General features: G+C 34.9%; 1 protein-coding gene across 8 annotated transcripts in view; it reads right to left on the bottom strand.

Moving 5' to 3' along the window:
* The window catches only part of PTPRK (protein tyrosine phosphatase receptor type K), a 546,302-nt gene that overhangs the window by 72,301 nt on the left and 448,168 nt on the right, over positions 1-25,833 (bottom strand). For all 8 annotated transcript variants that reach the window (XM_058566316.1, XM_058566319.1, XM_058566317.1 and 5 more), the window contains 5 exons: positions 25,670-25,779; positions 24,329-24,530; positions 20,392-20,497; positions 13,332-13,605; positions 10,531-10,567 (listed from right to left, as the gene is read on the bottom strand). In XM_058566316.1, the coding sequence (XP_058422299.1) occupies positions 10,531-10,567; positions 13,332-13,605; positions 20,392-20,497; positions 24,329-24,530; positions 25,670-25,779 (729 nt within the window). The remainder of the gene's footprint in view (positions 1-10,530; positions 10,568-13,331; positions 13,606-20,391; positions 20,498-24,328; positions 24,531-25,669; positions 25,780-25,833) is intronic.

The following is a 25,833-nucleotide window of genomic DNA, read 5'->3' as shown; positions in this document are numbered from 1 at the left end:
CAAAGATGTATTCAAGGGATGACGTTGTTCACTGTGATGTGAAATTTAAATTAAAAAAGCAAATCACACACTAATAAAATAGTTGTTACTAGTATCACTTCTGAGAAATGATGTGGCAGGAAAGCTGAGAGAAAAGCCTGAATTACATGAGTTGATGTCTGAGCTACAAACTCTTTAGAATCTTTAATTTTCTTTCTTCCTTACCTCTCTACAAAAATTTTCTTATTTGCTCTAGTCTTTAGAACACTGTTAGGCCACCAATAATGAACCATGTTTACTTCAAAATATCTCCCCTAGTGGCTGAACTTGTCAGAAAAATAATAACTGGCCAATACAAAGCAGCTTTTGATAAAGGAGTCAGAACCGAGATGATGGTTATCAGAGTGAGCCAAGGAAAGTTTTATGAGTACAGTGAAACCCTACCTCAAAAGTATAGCCCAGTTGGATTTTCATCCGGGAAATAACAGTAGCAAATAGACCAAAAAAGCGGGAGCTATACAAAAATTGGTGTTTCCTCAAAGGCAAAGACCGGGATTTTAAGAGGCACAGATGCAAAGCCAGGTGTTGTAAATAACAGCAGCAGCTGGCAATTAAAACATCGTCTTTCTGAATTTGCAATATGGAAGGCACACCTGCACACATAAACATCTATCAGGAAGAGTAGCATTGTTTTAAAAGGACAATTGGTATATTTCCTTAAGGGTCACTGATACTCAAACTGTGAACTTCTTTCTGTTATTACGAGGGAGACACAAAATGTGGCAAGGATCACTTTCTCACCTCCATCATATTTACAAACAAATTTCTGCATTTCCTTAGACAATGAAGCAGAAATGGTAATCTCTTTACCACTAAATTCAGCGGGAGCTCTTGAATAAAGAATACAAAATGTAAGAAGTGAACAAGATTCCAAAATTTGAAGCTCAGTCAAGATCCGTGTCAAAAACAGGGGACAAATCAAGAACCATTTAGATGTTTGGGCGATAACATTCACTTTCTGTCTTTAAAATAAAAACACAGTAATCTATATATGTGCTCAAGTATGTGGTATTTTTTATATCTCATTTTCACACAATCTGAGAAATTTTTATTTTAAAATGAATTAGAATTTCTCCATGATTTTTATAAGCATAATAGGGACTACATAATTTACTTGATAAAACTGATCACAAAAAAATATTAATCTAAAGTTTTAAACACATAAATTAAATGTCATTTACTATCTTTTCCTCCTATCAATCACACATAGTGGTCACTGCTCATTCAAGAAAGATCCAATTAACTTTGTACTCTAATGCCATTTATTAAATCAGAGAGATAATCTTTAAAGTAATCCACATTTCATTAAAAATTGAATAGAATGCATAATTTCAGACACTAAACTGACAGGAGATAAAGACTACTTTGTCTATTATGGAGCAATAATCATAAACCAATGCTCTCTAACACTCTGCAAATGTGTTTCAATGAGGCCAAACTGGATTTTAATCTTTTTTCCCTAAAATAGGATAATATCGCAATAAAACTAATATAATCTTTTGATGTGGGGATTCACTCTAAAGACCTATTTTTAATTGCTACGAATAAAAATACTTCAAGTTTTCTGTAATTTAGCATTTGCCTTCTTCAAAATCAAAGGATTAAAATAGGGAATTTGTACTGCCACTGTATAAAGATAATAATATCAACAAATTATATATATGTAATTATATATGTGTCTGAATGTATATATCGCTCTCTGTATATATGCACATACATATATATGTATATATAAATATGTATACACATATACACACGTGTGTGTGTTTTTAGAACTTCTGCACCTTCAACAGTTGCTTGGATATCTCCCCACCTATCAAATAAAAATCTCTGGAATGGTCTTTAAATCACATTAGGGAAATGATTACTATAGTGGGCCTCTGGTAATCATATTGCCTTGGTTGACATGAAGATGGGGATTGAACATATATTAGTATTTTAACTGGTGATTCTAGACAGGCAGTGTGGAATAAGCATGATATATTGAAAAAACACAGGGAATTGGTTTCTAGTTCTACACTTTCAACAGTCTATTCTACTTTGGAAAAATCAAATCATCAATGAACATTAGTTTTCTCATTCATAAAATGAGGCCATGACTTAAATCAGTGGTTCTAAACTTTCAGCATAAAATCATTTTGAAAAAGAAATGCTAAACGGAACATACATATTTTATTAATATGTTTATAAGTTCAAATGTACTTATTACCAATACCATATTTGTTCCTTATTATAAAGCCAATCAGTGAAAACATAAGAGCTGTTCAAGGGTAGATTTGAAATCAGGGGTTATGAGTGCTAGCTGCAGTATTTTAGGAACCTATTTATTTTAATATTCTTTTGGTTGCACATTATCAATAGTAACTCACTTTGCAATTTCAAGATATACTTAAAAACAGAGGTAGAAGGAGAAGTTTTATTTTTACATCTTTTCAGAAATAAACTTATTCATAAATAAGCAAAATTTAAGGGAAGATATTTGTAAAAAATATAACAGGTTTGTGTCTGTAAGTTGTTTTCAATTTTAAAAATAATTTATTATAAAAGTAGAGTAAATGCTCTTGAAATCCCTAAAATGTCTGGAAAATAAACTAGTAATATCTTTGTAACATCTACAGTAATTGCTAAAAATAATAATAAAATAATGAATATAATAATAAGTAAATAAAGTTCAATTGGCTTCTTAAGACAGAGATTAGAATTCTTTACTTGCTGGAAATTTCCCATCAGTAACTTTACCGTTTTTGAAAACTCCCCATTACTTTAGTAGAATAATTATAAAATATACGTACGTTACATACAAGAATTTCATTGTTTTTTTTCTAGCCTTTAATTTTCCTCAGGTGTTTACACGTGTCATGAATTGGACCATAAGCTTCTCCAAGTCAAGGGCTTATGTATCATTCGCTCCTTCTATGGACAGCAATGTAAATACTCTACCCAGTGGAGGGAAGGGTCAAAATTTAACTACTTTTTAAGCCTATTCTCCTCATGAAGAAAAAAGGTGAATATTTATATAAGAAATAATGAAATTAACACTTTTCTTCCACATTTTTTCCTTTCTAAGAGTGCAGTATAGTTTAGATGAAAGGGAAGGAAAAGCTGACTGGAATACTAAGAGGGCAAGGCTTTTATTCATTAATTTTTTTTTTCTGTAGAAGATTAAAAAGAAAATAAACACTTCAAATTATTTCTAACTTATATCAATAAAATAAAGATGTAGTGAAAAAAAGACAACTGATATATCTTCAGGGCACTGAAGAGTGGAATAATTCTGGATAACAATATTCATTCATTCATTCATTCGAAAGAGACTGACTGCATTTATATTAAATATCAGGCACGGACTTAACAAATATAAGCAGATTGTCACCCCTATCCTCACAAACCTTACAGTCCATCCAGAGAGTTCTTCATTCTAAGAAATTTCGGAATAATAAAGACTTTGGACAATCATTAGCCTTTGAATCCATTGTAGAAATATTACACTTTTATTCTACTCTAGTTTTTCAAAAGCACAGAGAGATTTTAGTTTTGCAAATAGGCTGAAAAAATCTAGTAGCTGTTAATTTTTTAGTAGCTTTCTCTACATTTAAAAAAAGAATTTACAATGATAAGGCCTTTGACAAAGCATCAGGAAATACTGGTGCCTAACAGAGGTTAATTCCAAGCCATGAACCACTGATTTAAGCTTTATTAAAATTGTACTTGTTCTTGGCTTGGTTTCACTTAGATATGCTTTCATTTCCCTCAGGCTGCAGTCTATTACTCTATTACTAATATACTCTTCTGTAATTTCCTCCCTTCTGAGTTCAAGAAAAATGAAACTCCAAATCAGATTAATTTTTGAAAACTAGTGCATAGATACGATAGGCAGGAAGAACGAGGCACACGCGTTTCCTTGAAGGACCAAGACTGTGAATACCAGCGAGAGCGCTTAAGCTTTCAGAGGAAAAACAACCAAGTTATTCTCACTGATCACAATTTTTCAGAAGAGCTGGCAGCTTCCTCAGAGCTAACTCTATCCTGGGACCAAGAAAAGCCACACCCCTGCTCAGAGTTTCTTAATGGCCATATTAAACTATCGTAGTTGACCCTAGTTTCCATCGGCTTAAAAAAGTGGTTTAAAACAATCAAAAAATTTCTTCCTGATGCTTTACCATTTCCTTCCACATGTAGCTGGCAAAATATAAAGCATCTCAGTGCAACTTAAGAAATTAAGGTTAGAATTTTAGACCCTGAAACCCAATTAAATATATATTTTTTCTTTAGACCTCACCCCTGCTTTCAAACCGCTCTCCACTGCATTCTGTGAGGGATAAGGCACCAGAGTACAATTTAAGAGCCGAGACTGTTGAGTTAGACTCCAGATCAAGTTCATCTGTGGTAAATATGGTGGGAACGAATTCAGTCAAATAGCTTCTACACACATGGTGCAACCAAATGGAGCTTCCATGGTTTCACTGTAACTTCTTGACAGACTAAGTGTTCTTTTTCTTCTCATGTTTATTTTTGAATGTCTGATCACTTAAAAAGGCACTAGATCCATCTGCACACTCAGAGAAAAGGGCACCAATGAAAGATTTGAGAAAAGCAGCATGAGACAAAATTAAGATTATGAAGAAAATGCTGTACAAAAACCTACTCTTTATCCAGTAATTAGGGAATAGACAGCAAAAGAGGGTAGAAAAAATACAGAGAGTAAATAAAATATTACCAGTGTTGGTATGTTTTATCATACATTTTGGATAAAATCTTCCACACACATCAGCTCTTTTGTGACACGTGAATTTTTCTTAATATTGGAATGCATATTTAAAATACGTGCTAGCACTGAAGTCAAGATATTTTCGAGGGGTTCAGGAGGACCTATATCATCATTGTTCAACATAATAGGCTTAATTAATAACAATCTGACAGACCATTCCCTGGAGGGGGATAAAAAAATAAGAATTAAACCCAGTTTACAGGCATCTTTTACAATCACATGTCAATTTCAGGTTTATCAAAAGAATGAATAAACTGATATTAAATGAATGGAGGAATACAGATATGCATGTCTTAGCTGCTGGAAGTCCTTTCTTTCCATGGCTTCTAGGAGAACTGTCTGTGTTCCTCCTTTCCAGTGTTCTTTGGAGTCCACTGAGAATAAATCCCACCAAAGTACCTACACCAAGGCCGCAAATGGCTTCTCGACGTTCTAGCCTGATACCGAAAAGGAGATTCTCTATTTTAAAAACGTCATTGGTAATTATTAAGTTATGTGGACTTTAAGTGCTTTCTTGCAATCGTTCTGTGAAATAAATGGACCTTTACACTTCATATTGGAACCAAACCACTATTATTTATTATTCCTGAGAAAAAATAAAAATCTAACATCAGTTCAACGTTATCTGCTGCAAGTTACAGATTACCCACCAGTAGCGGGTTTCACAATAGGGACATTTATTTTTTCAGACATAAATATCTGGAGTTAAGGAGTTCCAGCAATGGGTAGTTCAGAAGCTCAAAGTTGTTAGGGCTTTGACTTGTCTTATTTGTTTTCTTTGACTTTCTCCTCTTTTTAGCCATTTTAAGTCTCAACTTTGTAAGTATGACACCCTCACAATGCCCGAAGATGAGGATGGGTTGAGGGTTTTTCTTGCCATCTCTCTTTTTATAAATGATGAAGGCAAAAATTTCTTAGAAGACACATCCTTGGCTCTCCCTGATCCAATCTGGGTTCTACATACACAACTCTAACCAAACATTGGCACAGGTGCACGGGATTTGTTTAGAGCTGTGGCTCTAAAAGCGTGGTCACCCGAGCAGCAGCAGCAATAAACTTGCCAGAAATGCATATCTTGGCCCCTCCTCAGGCCTACTGATTTAGAAACTCTGGAGCTGAGACCCAACAGTCCCCTTTAACAAGCCCTTCAGGTGGTTCCGACTCAAGCTGAAATTTGAGAACTGCTAATTGAGACCAATCTGACTCTTCCCCTGGGTCTGAGCCCACCATCCCTGAGCAGCTGAGGATACACTCTCCTCAAGGTCTTTACACATGTTGCCTCTGTCTTCAGTGCTTCTCTCCCCTTCGTGGTTACTTCCTCGTTTCCTTCACCTCTCCAGTGAATCTCTCTCTGATTACTGTATATAAAATAGTAATGCCCTAGACACATGCCCCAGCATTCCCTATCCCGCCTACTGCTTTATTTTTTCCAAAGAACTTATCACCACCTGACCTATCATATATTTATTTGTTTGTGCCTGGTCTGTTTCCCTCTACTGGAACTGAAGTTCCATAGAAGCAAGAGCTTTGTCCTATTTATTCACTGCTCTATCCCCAAAGTCTGGAAAATTGTCTGGTAAAGAATAGGCATTAAATAAGTATTTGCTAAATTAATGACTGGAATATGGATATCCAAATGAAATTGGAAGATGTCAAAGAATGGTTAATGGGTAGACAAACAACAGTTTGCCCAAACAAACTATTTACAAATGGAGTTTTGGAATAAAATCCATTCATGACTTGGGAACTTCAATGTTTGCTATAATATACTATATAACCATATTTTATTAACTTAAAAAACCTCTTTTTCACCTTAAATGCTATGTTTAAATAAGTGTACATACATTACACATTTTTCTGTTTGATCAAATTTGATAGCTTTTACCAATTGAAATGTCAGATTTCTTTTTGAAAATGGATGGATTTGACCAACATAGAAACCTCCATCAAAACTAAATTTTAAGTAACCAGTTTTCTTCTAAAAAAACAGAAATTCTTTTGAGGGGGAAATTGGACACAACCAAAATAGTTTCAAAACGTAAGCTACTTATATAAACAGATTACTTTCAATTTCACATACTATTGATCTTATTTCTTAGTCTTATTCCAGGGAATTATTCAATACCTTGATTTCTTACCAATGCTTGCTTGCTAGAATAATTTTATGTAAATGAGTATTGGTTCCATAAATGATTATTTATCTATTGAGAAAATTCTAAATGACATAATATGCTAAATATTATTGCACAAAATAAAATAAAAATTCAATTGAAATGAATCTCTTGTTAGTTTAATATGGATAAACCATATTTCCAGAGAAGTACTTTTGAAAATCCTTTGAGTAAATTTTATTATAATTTAAATAATATTTGCACGAATCAGTATGTTTAAATCTAACCATTAAAATGGTTATTCATTGAAATAATTTCCTTAAGAAGAAAGTAAAGCTATCACAGTGTAATTCTTTATGACACCATGGCACAAGATTCTTAGTTGCTAATTTACAAATAATTGTGCACGTGTGTGTGTATACCAGTTTAGAGCAGTGTTATAAATTATATGTAAAAAGACAGAGAGCAAACCAATACCAAACAATCTAAAACAGTATTCTTTCAGTGGAGGTTAGAGAGACTTGCGCCTAAACACACTGAGCATGCAAGTTGCACAGTGCCCCTGCCTCACTGTCCCAGTGACTTTCCAGTGGTGCCCCTTTTTCTTAATGTACCACAGGAACTCTTCCTGAGACTTACTCTCCTTTTTGCTTTTCAAAGATACAGCTAACTAAATTCTTTTTCTTATGTTTACAACAATTCTGGGTTTGGATATGCTCTTTTATAAATAGAATGACTTTCGTGATTTCCAGTATAATTTAGATAAAGCCTTCCACTCCATTCCTGACACAGATCTTCTTAATGATTTCTGACCTAAATACGAGTCAGAGAGCAGCACCATTGATCTCAACTGCAATGAACATAACTCCAAACACCTCTTCTCTTGTCTCATAATATGGATTCATATCACTATTTATTTTAGACATTATGACGTTGATTATTTACTTCACACTTTTTTTAATAGTCAAGCCAATGTCTATATTCTCTTTATATGTTGGCTGTCATCAGGTAGGAGTTCCATAAGGTAGGAAACAAATAATCTATTACACTGGAAATTTTCTAGAACAATTCTCTCATGGCAAAAAATTTTCAAAATGATCATACTATTCTAGTATGTATGCTGATTGTTCTTGGCTTTTAAATTCTTTCACTTTCAGTTCTTTCACAAGAATTTTCAGTGCCCTAAATCAGTATGGGGCATACATTTTAAGTATATAGTTTAATGGATTTTTACCTGTATATACACCTGTGAAATACTGAACCATTCCTTGCTCAGATGGTTCCTTCATGCCCCTTCCCAGTCAGTATGGTTATGCCATTTTGACTATTAATTGTATCATCAAAATGCCCTGGTAGAAACCTTTTCATTTTCATATTGAAAAATTTTATACCAAAGCTGACCATACTTATATGGTGTTAGTTTAAAATGTAGTCAGGCAATAAGTTGATTTTACCTTAATAAGTGTGGTTTTTTCATATGTGGAAAAATGCTAAATGTTCCTAGAAAGAATTACATTTGATCTGAATAGAAACATTAAAAAAAAAACAAAAACAAAAACAAAACCTTACTTTTTCCCAAGTAATCTCTATAATGAAAATTTAGTTTTGTTTTTATACATATTTCATTTTAACTACATGACACAAATTATGTCCTTCTGAAGTAAGGTACAAAATGATTATAATAATTATGATGAAAAGGCAGTTAATTAATGTAATAGTCACAATACACTAGGCACTATTCAAGCCCTTCATATATATATAAATATATATATAAAATTAGTCTCACAATAATAGTAAGCGGTGAGCACTCTGTTACTCTTATTTGGGAATGAGGGGTTAAATAATTTGCTCAACAATAAAAAATAGTAAGAGGGAGAGTCAGGATTTGAACACAGATAGTCTAGGGCCAGAGTCCTTTTATCTTACTCATTAAACCACACTGTCAACCTGAGATCCAGAAGTATAGCAGGGCTAGATTATTAGACAAAGAAACTACCACAAATAGACTCTATCTTACCACCTCCGAGTTTCTGGCAAATATTCTATGCCATTTGATAAGTTTGTTTCTCATAATCTCAACTCTCCTGCAGTCTAAATATCATATGATATTTGTCATCATGATTTTATTTGCACTGAGAGAGGGACAAAATGACACTCAAACAGGTCATGTTAATGCAAGGAATTACGTAACTGAGTAGGAAAATTTAAAATTTTTTAATAATTTATAGCTATCTTTTCTCAGTTACAGAAACGCAGCATGACCATGTTGAAGGACTTCTTGGAGGCTAATGGGAGGCCATTTCACATTTCTGGCTCTATTTTAAATCTGGAAAAGCATAAGGGATATATACCTAAATGCCTTCTGCCATTATGTTCTAAAATTTTCAACTCTAACTCTTGATCCCTAAGCTAAGTTTTTAAAATAAAATAAATGCTTCTACATTATGTGCATCTGTATATATTTTCTTTTCTCCTTCATTAAAGATTGCTTTATTTTTTAAAATATCATGAGGAATCTTAGTATTTGAATTGAAAAAGTGTACTTTTTTCCTCTACTGTGAAGCTTTTTTATTCTCATGAGTCAAGGCAAGTCTTTATTGCCTTTACAAATCAAGAGTAAAACACAAATGCTTAATTGAGCAGATTGGTGATTAGATGGAGAAAAATGATGGAAGGAATGATGCCAGCACAAACAGAATATGGTCATTCATTTTTACCCCAAATGAATCAACCACTGCTCATGAATGTGGGTCTAATACTAATTCTGGCAGCAAACCTCCCAGATCGCCAACCCTCTGCAGAGCCCCACATCTGCAGGCGGACAGCTTTTTCTTGTTTCTCTTGCTAGAATACACCAAATAGCTCTCTCTCCCTTGTTGGCACAATCAAAGAACTCTTAAATGAAGGATTATAAACATAGTGAATGCTGGAGATTTTCTCCCACTCTGAACTCCAAATACTCATTCAAAGATGAAAATGTTTTCCCTTAAAGGAACTGGGCAACTAAGCTGTAATAGGTAATGTCAGCAGGAACTGCCCTGGCCATTAGCCATCACAGATCTAATTTCTTGGCATTGGTTAGATTAAAAAAAATTTTATTTAAGTAAAAAGATAGTAAAGTATCTTCAATCAAACTGTACTATTGATGAGGAGATGGACCAGCCTCCACACCTATACTCTTACATCTGCATAGACTAGCTCGGTTCTTTTCATTTGTAAGTCTCTACCATAGAAAGGATCAGAGGTTTTTAAGCAAGCAATTTGCTGTTTTGAGCTGATAAGGCTGAGCTTTTCCTAATACGTTGCTTGATCAGTAGCACAAGACCTTTCAGACACTAAATGGCAGAAATAAGCCCTTCTAAGGTTTTCTAAATCCTTCCTATTCTCATAACAAGATTCCTCCAGTCAAGCACTAGAGGATGCAAAGTAGCGCCCATTATGTGTTAAAGACACCCAAGTGAGTCAGAGAACTTGGCCAGCGGTTTAACTGGGCCCAGCCACAAATGCTCTGGAATAGAAGTGCCACATGTAGTTAGCCCTGAAGCAGGGAACAAAGCTCTTTCATTTCAGAAAGCGTGCGAATGGAATTTGAAAAAAAAGCAAACCTCTTACCTTTTGTAGCAATTCGTACACACTGGGTTTTAGTTTCCTGATGGAGTAAAAAATGAAAGAAAATAGTCAGCATATAGATAAGGTTGCCTACTTCATAAACTATAACTATTATGAAGATCAACTTGGGCTTATAAAATAGGTTTATAAAGAACAGAATTGCAGTATTAAAGAAACGTTTAATTTTTTATACGTATTCTGAGAGAGATTTTTTAAAGATGTAAAAGAACAACTTTTTAAAAAATTTCAGTATTTTCTAAAGATTTAGGTATGTGTTTTCACCTTGTAATGGAACAGGCTATCTTGTCTGGGACAAGTGGTATGGCAATCCATTTGCATTTATTGTACTTTTTGAATGATCAGAAAGAAAAATATATTTGCAAAGCTAATACAAATCAGACCCAAATACAAACTTCATTTCCACCTCGTAGCTGTATTACATACATACTGAGACCAAAGCTGTATTACATACTCTAATTTAGATGCTAGCATCTCACTTGGATCCTGGCATGACTAAAGAGCTAAATGACAGTAGCAAAGATCATCAAGAAATTGCATCGCAGTTGCAGGATAATTTATCTGTTCTTTTTTCCTGTTTAATTTAGCTGTTAAGGGTTAAATATTTCTCAGTGTAGTTATTAGTTATTTTCTTCCTTTTGCTAGAAGATTGGTAGAAGAAGTCAAAGTAGGAATGGCAAAGATCAAGAACTATTTCAGATTCTGGTTTTTTTCTTATCTTTTCTTTTTTTAAAGCTTGTGGGGTGGTACTAGGAGGTGGAACGCACTCCTGGGCCCACACCTCCAGGACTTAGTTCACTCAGTTTCTATCTTTGAATGTACAAGAGGTCGGAAAAGATGTTAAAGCGAGTGAACAAAACAGAGGCTGTTTTCAAGATGCATTTGTAACTCTATCTTGAGTAATTCTATATATTGATAAACCAAGAGTTTATAATTTTCTCTTAAGCATTTATTATTTTTAAATTAAACAAAATAAAGCATTGAGGGGGAGTTAGTAATTAAAAATGCAAGTTTGCACTTCTATTACTTAATTGTGACCTGAGGCCTTCATAGAAAGCTCCAGGAGATTATTTCATATTCCCATAAAGGTCCAAAAGGACTCTGATTTCCTAAAAACAATCACTGTTAACTCTATCAGGGTTACCAGCCTTCCTTTGCTGGTGGGAGCTATGTCAATTTTGAAACTATTTGCCAAGATAACTGTGAAATATATTGTCGCTACTCTGTACTTTTATTAAACCACATGTAGATATATTAACAATTAGAAGATAAAATTCATATCATGGCTTTTCAAGAGAGCCAAAGAAAATCCTAAGTAACAGACATTCATTAACATTCCTCTCATACCACAGACCAAGTAACAAAAGTTAATTTGGAATCTCTCACCTCTCTAAAGATGAATACCCAAACATAGAACTAGGTTTTCACCACCATGCTACTTTATACCCAAAATGGAATAACAATTTCCACAGTCTTCTCTTTTTTGAGGAGCCCAGTGCTACCAGTGGTACGGAATGATGAGTAGGTGGGAAGTGGGCAGCTGACTGGCCTCTAAAGACTCCCACTTACGTAGAAATAAACTAGAAGATGAGAAGAATATTTTCAACCATGAGCAGCCTCTGGCTTGGAAATACATCTTAGAAGATGCTGTGGCATTTCTCTTTGCCATATACTGTAAGCCAACCATGTAGGTAAGCAGCAAGATAGAACTTTCATTCCAAAGCAGCCAATCAATACCCTAAGCTCTTATGGCCTCTGCAGAAATGCAAATGGATTGTTATGTCTTCCAATTAAACTATTCTAAGATATAATATGACTGTTGCAATTGAATATCACATATTTCACATCGTCTCCCAGGTACCCACCTCAGGGACTCAATTACCCAAACCCAACAATTTCCTATATAACTACAAGTACACAAAAATGTCATTCTACTACTGGATTTTTAAATTGTAGGAGTTTTCTACTAACATTTTTTTCTATCCCTCTGAAAAAAAATTAAATTAAATAAGTTTTAGGAAAGCAAATCTTTCAAAGAGAACAGCATGAAAGGCTAGGTTATTTCCCCACACATGGAACCACTGGTAGTTTCTAACTTCCTGTTGTGTTTTCCCCTTCAATATTCATTTGGGATCAGCAGCAGTGTTCAAAAACAACTGTGTCCAAAATGGGAAAAGGAGGGGCAGCCAGGGAATCAGAAAACAGACTTCTCTAACGGCCCAGCATCCAGCCATCTCCAGGCAGCCTTCTGTTTAGGTTCTGTCAGCTGTACCACAGGTGCCCTATTACTTTGTAATCAGAGCATTGTTACTTGTTATTTACTATTTTGCTTGTGCCCCCTGAAAACTTTATAAGGGTTTATTAGCCTGCTGCGGAACACGCATTCTGTTTATCCTGTAGTAAATTTAATCTTCTGAAGTGTGCCGCTACTGAGCAAAGAAGACAGAACAATGCCCCATATTTACTGGGGCTGGAGTCCCAGCTGTGGCATACCCACCTTTTCCAATCATTTGACTCACAATTGCTCTTGGGGGCTTTCCTGAAGAAGGCTCAAGGAGAAGCAGTTACTAGGAAACAGGAGTCTTGTGCAATGTAACTGGCATGGAGCCTCAGCCCTATAGCAGGCACAAAACTGTGCACGCTGCTGGGAACAGAAACAACACCCACTACACACTAATTCTTTTCCCTTTTTTTTTTTTTTCTGACAAACGCTACCAAGTATTTATAAAATTTGACTGCTGCTTTTTCTCAGGGCAATGAAAAAGCAAATCTTGGAGGAAGCTCACCTTCTCCACACTGCTCATTGCCTGGAAATAGATGTTGTATCCTTTGCGTGGGGCCAAAGGGGGGTTCCAAAAGCCCTGATAGGTCCTATTGTCGCCCACTGTGAAGGGGGCAGGTTCAGGAAGATTCCCTGGGGGCAGTTCCGCAGCAAAGTAGTATGGGGCCCCCCCACTGATGGCATTTTGGTAGGTGACGGGAATCTGGTAGCATTCCATTGCTCTGGCTTCTCGCTTGGTTCGGTGTGGGTGCAACTCCTCCACCACAATCTGATAGGCGCTTTTCGGAAAAAGATAAAAAGCACACATTCAGAAATTCTAGACACTAAGATCACTCAAAAAAAGAATGAAGTATTTAAGATTAACACGCAACATTTAAAAGTTTCAAGTCAGCCTTAACCCACTGCATTCTTGTTTTTAGCGATTTGGCAATAAAATAGAATTCCACATGGATTCCAACCCCATCGTAGTTACTAAGGAACTGAAAAAAACGAAGAAAAATCAGCGTAGAACTCGACACATTTTTAAATGTTGAGAAATGAGCCACCATAATAAGGAACCTGACATTAACCAGGGACACATAATAGATCAAGTTCTTTGTCTGATATTTTTAAATGTTTACAGTTAACATTTTCCTTTGAAATGATAGTATGGAAGGCCCAGCTCCAAGGTCCCACAGAATGGCTGCCTCGGGGCGGAGCTCGAAGCACCAGTTTGCCTTGTCAACGTGGTAGAGACAGAATGTGCTGACAGGCCTCTCCACCTCTTGACCTTGCCACGGCATCAACACTGGCTCAGAGCTATGCAGATCGAAAGCACAAGTGACAGGCTGCAATACGGGCACAGATGGACAGAAATCTGTCCTCGCCACCGAAATAGACTGCCTCCTTCTTCTAGAGCTGTTAATAATAAAATGTTACAAATTGTGGAAACAGATGGCATTTGGCCTACTAAAGCTCGAACCTAAACCTTCCAATACCTTTCTTAAAAGTCTTAAAAACTTATCTACAATAGCTATTATTTTATAGAGGAAATGAAAGAAAAAATAATGCAATTTTAAAATAAAGATCTGCCTAATCACTAATAAAATTTTTTTATCAATTTCTGAAACTGGTATACTAATAATATTCTTTCTTTGTAGGACATTCTTTATGTAAACTTTTTTAGCTAATGTACACCTAAGAAAGTTGATGCTATTAAAATATTTTTATATATTATTAATGAATTTGAAAGAATTATGTTTCAAAATTCTTGAAAATTATTAGAAAATGCATTGTGGTGTGTAGGGCTACATGCTTGAATCTTGAGTCCTTAGGCAGATATACTCATTCTGCATAGGGAAAATAGTCACTATTCAATGGATCTCCAACAGGAATAGAATATTTTCTTTAATGAACTTCCATAAAAGCAAAAAGAAAGAAGGGAGGAAGAGAGAGAGAGAGATTGAATTTGTATCTATAACAACTAAAAATTAAATTTTATACCAGTTTAGAATACAGTATAAAATTCTAACCTAATATAAACTCTGTTATACCTACAAATAGAAGACCTTCATAGATTTATAAATTAAAGACTTTCTTTTCTTCCTAATTATTCAAGTTCCCATTTCCCATTAAAATATTGCTAAGAAATTGGTAGGTTGGTAAAAATTGTTCAATAGTACAGAAATTGTATTGATGTCAGAAATTGAGATTGGGCAAGTAACTAAGGCAGAAGTCTACGTTATTTGAAATTACTGCATCATTCTCTGTACCTCTGCCAAGCTGGGTCTCTAAGCTCCTAGTAATGCTAGTGACAAGATACATGCTCTCTGAGGGGTCCATGGAGCAGGCACTTGTCAATTTTAAAATACAGGAAATACACAAGCATAGCCCTCGGAGAGAAAAAAGAAAAGATCATAGCAGACATAAGCCATGCTAAGCAAACCTAGTCTTTTTTTCCCGTGTATTTTCAATGTAGAATCCATATTTGTCTGTTACACATTTGCATATCCTGCGGATACATACATATATGTAGACAAACTCATATACGCACACTTCCTAAACAAGTCTCAGCTCATATTCCTGCCCTAATGGACAATAACGATAATTACCCATTTGTGTTAATCATTTACCCTGATCATTAAAAATAAATTCCTTGTTAATTATTCCATACCTCTGGAAAAATCCAGAAAGTCTAGCGAACATTCAGTCTTAACCAATTCTATTAAATGGACATAGGTTGCACTTTCCAAATTAAGGAACTTCATGCAAGACAGCTCGTGTCTCCAGATCTATCAGGAGCAAAGCAAACTGCTGATGTTGGAGAGGAGTGGAGGAAGAAAAGATACCATCTGCTCTTTGGGAAAGATCTCATTGAACTTGAGATGGAAGACCAAACTGAAAACTATAAAGTTCATTTTTAAAAGAAATTATCTTCCCCTCATTGTTCAATTTGTCTGAGCAGGCTGTTCTCCAACCACATACTTCCACTTTTTAAATCTGCTTTTCCCTGCTACTTTCTTATTTATCAATAAAATTAATTAAAGGACAGAAAATAAGGAATGAGAAATCAAATTATAAGTGATTTGACTGATTACACAAAATAGGCCTGTGCTTTTTCATCCTTGTGGTTGTCTAATTACCTAATGCTACTTAACTCTAGCTAGATGTAAATATTGTTTGAGCTTAGTACTTTAGCAATTTAAAATATTTCAAAACCACCTAAAGAGTTTTATTCACTCTACCCATATTTCCTATGTTACTCATTCCTTTTAATTAAATTTTAAAATATTTCTACAATTAAGTTAAAATCAATATACTGGAATTATGAATCTTCACTTAATACTCAAAATATGATTTCCTTATGTTAAAAAACTGAAAATGATTTCACTATGCTATAATCTAATTTGATTAAACATTGGTATGTAGTCATTTGTAGTTTTGTGGGGGGCCAAATGATGACTTATCATCATACAATGTCCCTTCAGTTATGAGACTGTAAGAAAATATATAAGCAGATTTTGCCATTAGCTCAAAAAGCGATTATATGATACATGTGGTGGATAGTCTTCCTGATTTAATGCTTAAAAATGTTGGAGAGGAACCCAAAATTACATATAACAGCCTTCCGTGGAATTTTTAACCTCTTAGTAAGTAAAGCCTCTGTAAATCTGGTTGTAATTTTTAGCTTGTACAACTTCTTAGTGATAGCAAATAAATTACACAATCGTATACTTCCCCATTTCTTATCCAAAATGTCTCCTTAGGGTCCGGCCTGGTGGCACAGGGGTTAAGTTCACATGCTCCGCTTCAGTGGCCCAGGGTTTGCAGGTTCAGATCCTGGGCGCAGACCTACACACCGCTTATCAAGCCATGCTGTGGCAGGTGCCCCACATATAAAGTAGAGAAAGATGGGCACGGATGTTAGCCCAGGGCCAATCTTCCTCAGCAAAAAGAGGAGGATTGGCAACAGATGTCAGCTTAGGGCTAATCTTCCTCACCAAAAATAAAATAATTAAAAAAATTAAAAAATAAAATGTTTCCTTAAAGCTTCAGGAGAAATTCTCCAGCTCCAATGTTTTGCTATTTCTCCTATAAACAGACTTCCCAAGATCTCACAGCCACCATTGGTCATACCGCCATGTCACCAACTTTTTGATGATCCACAGAATAAAGGTTTAATTATCATTTTGGTTACCATCATATTTCCTGCTCTCCATCTCTTCACTCCTTAAACACACAAGCCAGGTCTCTCATGACTTACCTATTTCTATAAGAGGAACTACCAGTTTCTGAATCAACAAAGCTCAAAATCCTGGCATTAACTTTAACAAGTTCTATTTTTAACCATGTTCTATCTCCCTTGTAATATGCCACTTAAGGGCACATACTAAATCACCTTATGCGGATTTCTATTCCAAGTATCCAGCTCAGCTCCTGGCACATACTGAACATTATTGAATAAATACATTTATAGAAACCAGAGGTAATTTTAGCTTTCTTAATAAAACTAAACTAAACTAAATGAACAAACTATACCCAACCAGGATTTCCCAGGTGCTATGACAGAGGCTTTTGGAATTGGAGTTTGTTTGACATTGGGAAGACCAGAGCAGAAAGAATCAGATATTTCCACTGGAGTTGGGACAAATGGATGGTAAAATGCCATCTGGCAGAAGCTAGTTATGCTATAAAGTAGGGAAAGATAGAACCTAGTATTTAGAGCCTATGATAGCAGACAAAGCTAACAGATGGATGCTCTCAGGAGGTTTAGCTAGGTGGTAAATATGTCTGGTTTTTATTGGAGGGGAGGAGATGGGCAACAGACAGAGTGGAAAGGCACAAGCATTAGCAGAGAAGAGGTTCTGATGGGCTGACACAAATATAGAAGAAATTAGGTGGAAAGGCAAATAGTTTCAAGAATCTGAAGGTAGTGATGAGGATCCAATCAAAGATTTGAAGTACCAGACCATAAATACGTTATGAAAATCGATTGGGTCTCATTTGCAAAGAAATTAGAGCACTGTACAAGATAAGCTCCAAAATAAGCCTCCAGTTACTGGTAGCAATACTGAAGGTAAGAATGTGGTCAGAGGAAAGAAGACAGGACTGCCTGACTGGATGATTCAGAAAACAAAGGAGGCAGGAATCATCTGAGGCCAAATCGCCTGACTAGACCAGTCTGGTCCTGCGACCTGTCTCCCACCAGTGGGTGATCCCAGACAGCTGGGCAAGTCAATACAAAAAACTAAAATGGACAAGATGGGATTGGAGTATCAGTTGTAAAATAGATTTTTTCCTGGTAGTAACATTCTTTTAAAAATACTTATTTGTTTATATATCATTTAATTATTTCTTCTTGTAAAATTCCGGGGCTTTTCTCCTGAGTGTTTTTTTTTTTTTTTTTTGAGGAGGATTGGCCCTAAGCTAACATCTGTTGCCAACCTTCTTCTTTTTCTTTTTTCTCCCCAAAGCCCCAGTAGCTAGTTATATATCCTAATTGTAGGTCCTTCTAGTTCTTCTGTGCAGGACGCTGCCTCAGCATGGCTTGATGAGCTGAGCAACGAGTAGGTCCGTGCCCAGGATCCGAACTGGTGAACCCCGGGCTGCTGAAGGGGAACATGTGAACTTAACTGCTATGCCACTGGGCTGGCCCCAAATTCCAGGTTTTAAATTTATTTCTTTGAACACTAATCTCCTACAGTACAAAATTTGGAGTTCTCAGCCACTGGGTTCAATTCCAGACTAGGCCAAATATCTTTCCAACAAACACAAAGAGGTGCATTTCTGTGTCAGAGAAAGAGGATATATGACTATCTAGGATTATTTTTTTGTTGCTATTAGCTCAGACTACTTGAATTCTTGATAATTAGAAATTTCGTGATAAGTAGATGTAAACAAAGTAAAAGAAAGACTTCTGATTTAAAAACGTGTTATCGATAATGTATTATTTGATTTATAAATATGTTATCATTAACATTAATGAGCAAAGGATTAACAAGGTTGCGGGCACCTCTGATTGTGTCCATGACAAATCTGGGCACAGGCCCTGTGTCTTGTGATCATTTTATCTTTGATTTACAATACCTAGCACAGTGCCGGGCACATAGGACATGGTCAGCCAATGTTTGTGTAATAAACTGATTAAATAAAAAGTTAGTGTAAGTTACGTTATGTAGCATAACTATGCAATAATAATAATACACTGGTTACAATTTACATTAAGTAAAGCTAAATTCACTCAAAAATCTAACTCTTGAAAGATAAATGCAAGTACCTGGGCACTGAATTTAAGCAGCAGGAACAGAACCGAACACCTACATAGGAAATTTTATCACAGGAAGGAACATGTGAATGACCCTGATTACTTGTCAACAGAAAAAGATGTTGAATGCAGGCATTTTCTCTTTCTCCTTTGGATCAGCAATCAGATTCACTCACAGATCACTGATTCATGAATAGCACTATATACTTTGCATTTTCAAGTAGCCAGGGGTTTGCAAGTGTTTATATTACAAGCATATTCAGTCATCTCTCTTTTTCTCCAGTGTGGTATTCCCATGATTTTAGACAGACAGGACTTAAGAGAGTCTCCTTTATGGACTCAAGATTCTTTTATCAATATTTTTTTTTTTACTAAGGAAAATATTTCTTCTTTTTCAGAGATATAGGATTATTTGACTGGTTAATATGTGCTCATAAGGTCAAATGTATTCATTTTACACATAGAACAAAGATTAATTTTCTTTTTTTTAATGAACATGTAAACAACTTGAGATGACTCAATTATGAAATGCTTGTGCTGATTCCTGTGCCTTGATTTGTTTCTCAATAGAAGTATGAAAACAAAAGTATCCACAAAATCTACAAGTGTCAAATGGAAACTTTAAGTTTCAGATATTTATCGAACTACAAATGTGCAGGAATTAAAATCATTGGAATAATTTGATTCAATCCCTGAAAACATGGCTCATAATTTTCTGCGAGATGAGGGATATTAGGTAATATGAGAGCTTTTAATATTGAAAAGATAAAGGAAATGGCAAATTGAATTTTAATATTTATTACCGAATTCCTGATAAGCAACAATTTAGGAATTAAAAAGTCACAGAGGCTGCATTCACTAAAACTCTTCTCCTTTTATTTCTTCAAATATTCCTATTTTTCAATCACTCCTATGAAATTATTCATTACAGATTTACTGCATTGGACAGGAGTTATTTTCTCATTCTATTTCTAAAAATACTTCAAAGCCCATATACCAAAGATACCAACAGAGGAAGTGAAATGAAATGGGACTTGGGGAAGAAAATAAAAAGAGCAACACTCTTAAATCAAAGAGTGCAGAGAGGTGAATGGTTCCGTGCATGAATATCTCAAAAATCCCCTTAGAATTTTAGTCTTAAAGTCTATTTGCAGGTTTCGTCCAAATGAAAAACAAACAAAACAAAAATAAAACCTTTCTGACAATAATTGTCAAATGAACGTCTCTTAGAAATGAACCACTATATTGGCTGCTACGTGACTGTGAGAAAACACCTCTCCTACTGGGTGTTTTTTCCTACAGCTATTATTTCCCCTCTTACCTGATAGGGGCGCCTTTGGCCTGTGCTGGTCTCAACAGTACAGTTATTGTGGTAGCAGTTTCATTGAGAGAGGCATCAATTCCTTCGTAGTCGGGTAAAGTTGGAGCTGGTAAGCGATGAATGAGGAAACAAAGTTTCAGTCAATTAACAGGAATATATCATGGTTCAGGATGAATAAATGATCCTGGCTGAGGGAAAAATCTATTTAATACCTAATTATCTAAAATCTACCTTATTTTGTAGAATAACATATGCCACTGCATGTTAACCCTGAAATTTAAATGATAATCTGGCGATTTGCGATATACATTCCAAACATTTTGTGAAGGTGCTTTAGCTTTTAGTGTCCTGAAACCTTGAAATCAGCATTGATGGGATGGGAGGAAGATGGTAACAGTGTCGACTTTGGGGGGTCCTGGCTGTAGTTGCACGTGGGGATGTGGAGATAGGAACAGCAGGAACTACCATAAGGGGTTCCTGGTGGGGCAGTGCCGTCTATGATCTCATGGTTGTGGAATGAACCAGATTCACAGCTGGACCTTTTTCACTACTGTGGTCACAATAGACACATATCAAGAAGTGTGGTGAATGGGAATGGGAACCTTAGTTTTTATTTACCAAAAACTAGTGCATTAGTTGCCAGATTCTTGAAAAAAAGAAACAAATTTTTAAAATATTTGCTAATGTTTGGGGAGGGGGCCTTCCTAATCTTGAACTGGGTGAAAAAGTAACCTCAAATGGCTTTTGATTATTTCCATGTAGAAAGATGTTTAGAGGAGTACATAACCAGTGAAATGTGTGCATTATCAGAAAATCTGATAAGAAATGGCATCTAATAAAAATTTTTTAAGTATTTCATTCCTTCATTCATTGAACATTTACTGAATACATACTATGTGTCAAATTTTATGAGAAGTCCTAGAAATATAAAGACAAATGAAGCATGGTCTCTGACATTTACAGAATTAAAGGTACAGATTCACATTTTTTATCAGGAGTGAGTGTTTTATAAAGAACAACAAAAATATAACAAACTGTTAGGTGACCAAAACAGGAATATGGTTAATTTGCCAAAACAGTGGTTCTTAAATTAATGAAATTAGAAGCACCTGAAGTTTTTCTTAAAATGCAGATTGCTGCCCCTCTCGCCTAGATTTTCTGATTCCGTAGGTCTGGTGAGGGGTCTGATAATGTGCATTTCTAGAAAGTGTCCACAGATGTTCGTGCTGTTGGTCTGGGGACTCCACTTGGAGAACCACCAGTCTCAGCTTGTGTCGGGAGGTAGGAATGAAACAGGGAAGACTTCAGGTTAGGTGATGCTAGAGCTGAATGTTAAAAGACGAGTAAAAACTCCTCAGGAAGAGAAAGCATGGAATAGAATTCCAGAGAGAGGAAACAATGTTTGAAGACATCGACATATGAAAGGACATGGTGTGTTCCAACAGCTACAAGCAGTTTGCTATGCCTGGACCTTTGGATGCATGGGTAGGAGAGGAAGATGAGAGGAGCCGTACAATGAAGGGCCACAAATACTAATCATGCATGGATGTTTAGGCTTTATCATACTGGATACAATACTATATTAGATTTTGAAAAAATTTAAGAAGCAAATATATGTTATATAAAGATCAATAGAAAAATACATTGAAGCAAGGTGAGTCTGAAGATAAGGATACTGTTCAGAAAGATATTTCAATGATCTTTTTATTTATTTATTTTTCTTTTCTTTTCTTTTTTTTGTATATTTTATTTTATTTTTTTTGCTGAGGAAGACTGGCCCTGAGCTAACATCGTGCCCATCTTCCTCTACTTTATGTGGGACGCTGCCACAGCATGCCCTGACAAGCGGTACCTCGGTGTGTGCCCGGGATCTGAACCGGGGCCGCCAGCAGCAGAACGCGTGCACCTAACTGCTATGCCACAGGCCCGGCCCCACAATGATCTTTTTAAAATATGGTCCAGATGGAAAGGCAAGAACAGTGACATTAGAAAGAGGCAAATTATCTGAGAGTTATTTAAGAAGTAGAATCAATAGATGTTAAATAAGCACAATATGTATATGTGTATTACATATGTGTGTGTACTATATATGTGTATTACATCTAATATGTGTGTTATACAGACACACACATAGACATGCAAATCATGCCCCCAAGCATCATGCCTCAAACAACTTGATTTCACACTTATTTAAATTGCTTTTAAAATGCTGAGAAATATAATTACTGGAGTCAAGGTAAAAAACAACAATAAATTACCTTAAAAGTTCAAGTGATTCTTAGAAACACACTAACCATAAATTTTATAGGCCTTAGCTTAATTACTATGTGTTCCCAAGATATAGTGAACGCAACCAAATTTTCAAAGTCCAAATCAAGTACCGTGTGCATAGGCTGATTCAAGTGAAACTGCAGTTAAATAACTCAAAGAAAACGCATTTAGCATGTTCTAGTCTTTAATTATAAGTTTTCTATTCAACAAAAGACATTGTGCCTGAACCATAAGAAACTATGGCTCTCGATAATGTCCATGTTTAATGCTTTCAGTTTTGCAAATTTATGGGAATTCTGTAGATATCTCTGCTGAAGGATCTTATTCATTTCTAGCACTACTACTAATTCTAGAGGGTAGGAAATATGCTCACAATATCACCAAGTCATATATTCTAGTAAAGTGATTCGATAAATATTTTAAATTGATAAGTTATAATTGCTCCATCAGGAAATGAATTGGCAATTTTAATACACTGCTATTTTCTAATACAATGGATGATATTTTAAAATTCTTTTTTTATTGGAATATTAAGATAAATCAAATGTTATGCAAAGGAACCATAGCTCATATTGAAATAGATAATTTTCCATGATATAAATTTTTAAAGTTTTGTATTATATTCAAAACATTTCCAAATAAAATTTTAGACAAAAAAATTTAGAGAGTATTGCTTCCTTTTGATGCAAATGTTATAGATTCAGAACAATGGTAGAAATTTTCTAATGATGTAGTATAACATACCTATGCTATGTTATATAATAAAATACCATTTTATAATATATATATAATAAAATACCATGCTATATAGAACTATAATGCAAAATGAACATTAAGGAACAAAAAGAACTTAGAAATTCAGAATTAGCACTTTAATATATTAAGTGCTTGATCTTTTCAAACATTTATTTTTCAAATTTAACATTCCATATATAATATATATTTATTTTAGCAATCTTAAATAAATAAGATAAAACATTACGTAAGCTGGAGTAGATTTAGGACATATAGACAATGCTAATTTCTGGCAAAAATTTAATCAGGTTTAACTGATGACTTGACTGAAGTAGAAATCACATCTGTAAACAATCTGGTCAAATGCAAACTATGAAATACTATGTATAACATAATATAAAATTTAATTGTATTTGTTTATCAACCTAACACATTCCCATTCTGATATTTGGATGAATTTATGTGAGATTTCTAAGAGAAAGAAATGCTCATATTTGTTTAAAATTATCAGAATGCCAGGGAAAATGTAACAGAGAGACAAGGTATGTGGTACAATAATAGCAGATCAAGGGTCTTCTACCATTCTTTTGACAAAATCCATTTATAGTAAATATCTGGTACTGTAGTAATTACCAATTCCTTAAAAGTATAATAGGCCTATTAGCATATATTATAAACTCCGAAAGAGTTCTAATAAAGATATAATGTAATTTTTGAAAAGACCACTGTCAACTAAAAGTGACTATTTGAGATGTGTTTAGGTTTGGACATATAATCAATAATAATCTGTATTCAAATAATTCCTTGAAGTTCCTTCAATCACAAATATTAAAGATTCAATAAGTAAGATGAATTACACTCACAATATAAGCGATTCTCTCGGACAGGCTACTAGAAACCAATCCTGTTTGCACTTTATTCATGGGCATACCTGAGATGTTGGTGGTCACATTGATGGCTGTGGCTGGCCCGAAGCCTTTGACTGTGCTGGCTCTTATGAAAAACTGGTAGGTGGTTCCAGGATGAAGATGCATAAAGACATGGTGTGTACTGTTCCATAAATTTGATACAGTCTGGGGAGGTCCAGCCACCGGAACTGCGGGATCAAATGATCTTATGCTGCTGTAGCTGACCTGTTTTAAGAAATACATTTCCTATTACGTATCCAATACGAGTCATAATAAATTCTAAATAAAGCCCTTTTAAATAAGGTAGTATTCAAGGGCATCTCTGTAGAGTGAATCACATTTTTTTCCCCTTCTCTTCCTTCTCATTTTGATATGGTTATTTCACTGTCATTCTGCATCTATCTGTCTGTCTGTCTATCTATCTATCTATCTATCTATCTATCTATCTATCTATCTATCTGCCTATTTATCTATCTATCTATCCAGCCACAGATATACCTAGAGTCATATCTGACTAGACCAATATACGCCTATTTTTTCCATCAAAAGATAAATTAATATACTTAAACATGATTATACATACATCCAAAAACCATGGTTATCTACTTTAATGCATATAAAACACAGAAACTGTTCAACAAATGTTTCTTATAATTAATATTATTCCATACTTTGTCCAAGTTACTTAACAAATTTCATATAAACAGTATTCAACTATGCCGATATAGTCACAGATTATAAGACTACACCAGTGATTCCTATTCCCGTGATGCACTCTGTCGCCACAAGAAATTTAAGCATTTTATGCTCTAATCAACACTGACTAACCGGGAACAGAACTACACATTTGTGCAATTAAAATAATTTTTTTCCTTCTTTTTAGCTCCTCATATTTAAAAATAAGAAAATGATTTATATTCAAAGTTGAGATGAAGCTCTGGAATGTCAGGTTTGTAATATATTTAGCTTTTTTTTTGATATTAGTTCCTCACTCTGAAACAACCAACATTCAATGCCCTCCCCTAAATCACAGTATGAAATGGAAGTTTGTCCATTTCATAAAAATTCATTCATTACAATCATCAGTAAGTCTGTTTGACAAGCCCAACCCCGCATCCCTAAAACAAAAACAAAACATACATTTACCTAAAGAATTTGAAAATTCTAGGTGCTCTACAGTATCTGTTTGGATACTCAGTTTTGAGATCAAGGAATTTGTAAATTAAAAGAGAGGAGAACTAATAATGACTTAAAAACCTAATCCTCATCCACTGCTTTTCCATTATTTCCTTCTCCCTTTTTTTTTTTTTTTTTAAATCTCCTTACAATCCACATTTCAATTAACTTCATTGTTCTCCCAGTACCTCATATTGAGTGATGATTCCATTTGGATCCAAAGGTTCTTTCCAATTTAAGAAGATCTTATTTTCAAAGGATGTTCCTTGAAGAGAATTGACTGGTACAGGGCCAGGCACTGTAAATATATACATCTTTGGTTATAAGACTCCTTACATCAGAAACAGAAAAA

This window comes from Diceros bicornis, chromosome 23 (assembly GCF_020826845.1).
Source record: "Diceros bicornis minor isolate mBicDic1 chromosome 23, mDicBic1.mat.cur, whole genome shotgun sequence".
NCBI lineage: Eukaryota > Metazoa > Chordata > Mammalia > Perissodactyla > Rhinocerotidae > Diceros > Diceros bicornis.
Note: the sequence above shows the minus strand (reverse complement) of the source record. Positions and strands in the feature narration are given on the sequence as shown.